The 3,569-nt window shown below is 55.8% G+C and overlaps 1 protein-coding gene across 1 annotated transcript; it reads right to left on the reverse strand.

Moving 5' to 3' along the window:
* Window positions 1–1,002: 1,002 nt before the first annotated feature.
* LOC114793742 (peroxisomal membrane protein PMP34-like) lies at window positions 1,003–3,568 on the reverse strand (the record flags this gene model as incomplete). The annotated part of the gene is made up of 5 exons (XM_028985875.1): window positions 1,003–1,278; window positions 1,358–1,446; window positions 1,515–1,610; window positions 1,811–1,959; window positions 3,469–3,568. Coding segments are annotated over 5 exons (585 nt in total), but the record flags the coding sequence as incomplete, so codon positions are not given.
* Window position 3,569: the final 1 nt, after the last annotated feature.

The raw sequence follows: 3,569 nt of genomic DNA on the forward strand, positions 1-3,569 counted from the left end.
TCCTCCTGGTGCGGCCGGGCGGCGTCCGACTATCCGTCCCTGCGCTGCTGCTGCTGCTGCGCCCGACCGCGGTAATCGTTTCCGATGGCCATTTAAACTTGACCGGAAATCCCTCCCGTTTGCGCTCTAGTCCCGCCCCCCGAGCGACGAGGCGGCCCAATCGGAACGCGTGGTCTCGACGAAAACACCGTGGAAGCCGGCCAATCGCCGCGCGTTCGCCGGTGGCGCGCAACCGGAGACTGAGTGCCGCTGACCAATCGCGGCGCTCACACGGCACCGACCAGGCGAAGCACCAGTCGGTTCTGGCGGCCGCGTCTGGCGGCGTCACCAATAGTCGACCGCACAGATTTCACAGCGTTTCTCCCGAAGTGAACCAGAAAAAATGATGTTTATTCCTCTGGTTAATTTGGCGATGAAAATGTCGAAAAGACCAGAACATCCGTGTCATGAAAGTAAATGTACCGCTTAATACATTTCGGGAAATAAATGAAATGTTCTGAATTCATTTTTTCTACATTATTTCTACAACAAGAGTAGAAGGTTAAGAAACACATTTTTTTTTCTTAGAAAGACAACAAAAACGCTTTCTGCAGCTGATGGATGAACTTGAACTCGATAAGAACCCCTAGAACTGCATGTAGCTGGTTTGCACTGGATTGCCTGTTTTTAAGTTCATTTCCTTATTTTCACGCTTTAGGTCGTTTATTCTTTGTACCACGTGTTGTAAAAGGGAACCGGCCGTTCATTTAAATACCTGTCGATTCACCAGACTCGAGGAGTATTTCATACCGCGCAATACAGCGAAAAACGAATGCCGCATCTTGACGAAGTGAACGAGGCTGGGACGCCACCTGGGGTGGCGGCCGGAACAAAGCAAACAGAGCGTCGGAGAAAAATGAAACTTTATTTTCGTTCCGGCCACACAGCAGAGCGCCGGAATGGTGTTTGTCCAACACTCACACTTCTACCCAGAAAGTAGGTACATTATGTTCGTTAAATACGAACGTGTTGGAGGCAGATAAAAATGAGCAGGTTTAAGAACCAAGTTGTATAATGGATCTCCGAAAGCGCAGGTCTTGTGGGACGTTCCTGGTCTGCAGTGAGGAATATGGGGAGTTCGCCCGGCCTCATCGTCTTGCCAGCGGTCTCTTCACCCCCATAATGCTGAAGGTTGCACTGGCGATGTTCTCGTAGATGAGAAACATGAGGGCCGCGGTGAGGACGGTCTGCAGCAGCTTGGCCTCCAGACCCTTGAAGAGTCCCAGCACGCCGTACGTCCTGAAACCAAACGAGATCCTGTCCAAACGGCGCTCCGTTCCCCTCTCAATCAATCATGCTTCAGACGGCGCACGCCCACCTGACCCTGCTGACCAGCAGGTAGGCCACGCCCCTCAAGCCGCTCAGCAGCCGGGACCCCCGCGCAGCCGGCGCCCGGTGTCCGCCGAACTGAGGAGCGGCAGGACAGTTGAGGCGCTACGCGGCTTTTCGGGGAGACGCGGTCGGGAGCCACTCACCCGCAGGATGGACTGCGCCGTCTGCAGCGGGTACGTCGCGGTGGTGGCGACCGCCTTGGCAACGGCGCCGATGAGAAACACCTCCGTCGAGGACAGCTGTGTGGGGGAAAAAAATGGAACGTGACCTCCTGGAGCCTCTGGCAGCTGTCCTCGTGTCTTCTGGACAGAAACAGACATTTCCTCAAGCTCAAATGGCAGCTGTTGTCCTAAAGGCTGGACGGCGAGGACCAGAGCGTCACAACGACACACCCGGCTGGAGCCGGAAGCGGCCCGGGGGCCCGACACGTGGCCCTCACCTCCCTGAGGAGACCCCGCCTCAGCTGCCTCTTCAAGCCCTCGTAGATCATGAACTGCACAGCCGGGTTCAGCACCAGCAGCAGAGACGGGAAGGTGCCGTTCCACAGAGCGCCCGCGCCCTCGTCCTGCACGATCCGCACAAAGGCGTCTAACAGAGAGGGACAGAGAGACGGGGACGGAGACAGAGAGTCAGGGACGGAGAGAGACGGGGACGAGGAGAGACGGGGACAGAGACAGAGAGTCAGGGACAGAGAGAGACTGGGACAGAGACAGAGAGTCAGGGACAGAGAGGGACGAGGAGAGACGGGGACAGAGACAGAGAGTCAGGGACAGAGAGAGACGGGGACGAGGAGAGACAGAGACAGAGAGTCAGGGATGGAGAGAGATGGGGATAGAGGGAGACTTGGAAAAAGACAGAGTCAGGGACAGAGAGAGACGGGACGAGGAGAGACGGGGACAGAGAGAGACTGGGACAGAGACAGAGAGTCAGGGACAGAGAGAGACGGGGACGAGGAGAGACGGGGACAGAGACAGAGAGTCAGGGATGGAGAGAGACTGGGACAGAGACAGAGAGTCGGGGACAGAGAGGGACGAGGAGAGACGGGGACAGAGACAGAGAGTCAGGGACAGAGAGGGACGAGGAGAGACGGGGACAGAGACAGAGAGTCAGGGACAGAGAGAGACGGGGACGAGGAGAGACAGGGACAGAGACAGAGAGTCAGGGATGGAGAGAGATGGGGATAGAGGGAGACTTGGAAAAAGACAGAGTCAGGGACAGAGAGAGACGGGACGAGGAGAGACGGGGACAGAGAGAGACTGGGACAGAGACAGAGAGTCAGGGACAGAGAGAGACGGGGACGAGGAGAGACAGAGAGTCAGGGATGGAGAGAGATGGGGATAGAGGGAGACTTGGAAAAAGACAGAGTCAGGGACAGAGAGAGACGGGACGAGGAGAGACGGGGACAGAGAGAGACTGGGACAGAGACAGAGAGTCAGGGACAGAGAGAGACGGGGACGAGGAGAGACGGGGACAGAGACAGAGAGTCAGGGATGGAGAGAGATGGGGACGAGGAGAGACGGGGACAGAGAGAGACGGGGACAGAGACAGAGAGACAGGGACGAGGAGAGACGGGGACAGAGACAGAGAGTCAGGGACAGAGAGAGACAGGGACGAGGAGAGACGGGGACAGAGACAGAGTCAGGGATGGAGAGAGATGGGGACAGAGAGACACGGGGACAGAGACAGAGAGTCAAAGATTGAGAGAGATGGGGACATAGAGAGACGGGGACAAGGAGACACGGGGACAGAGACGGAGAGACACGGGGACAGAGACGGAGAGACACAGGGACAGAGACGGAGAGACACAGCTGAGGGTGACACTGCATGTGATCTGCTGTCCTTGTGACACGTAAACAGGAAGTGACCATGACTTCAGATGGAAACAGATTTTAACGAGTAGATTTTATTTCAGGTCACGTCTCTGCGCGGGGTGTAAGAAACGTGAATTTAAAAAATGAATCTATTAAAAATGACGCCGTATTCGTTGATTTTAAAGAATGCAGCTTCACATCACGCTGCTGCAAACACACGTGCAAAAGTGAAACTCTCGTATCTTTACAAAGCCAAAAGTTTAAAGACGTGAACCGACGCCCGTACCCACGATGCCCTCGTAATCAGTGGGGCGGATGTCTGCGTTGCGGAACTTCGCCCCCTGCAGCTTCAGCCTAGTATTGACAACCCAGAGGGGCGTGGTCACC

This window comes from Denticeps clupeoides, chromosome 7 (assembly GCF_900700375.1).
Source record: "Denticeps clupeoides chromosome 7, fDenClu1.1, whole genome shotgun sequence".
Taxonomy (NCBI): domain Eukaryota; kingdom Metazoa; phylum Chordata; class Actinopteri; order Clupeiformes; family Denticipitidae; genus Denticeps; species Denticeps clupeoides.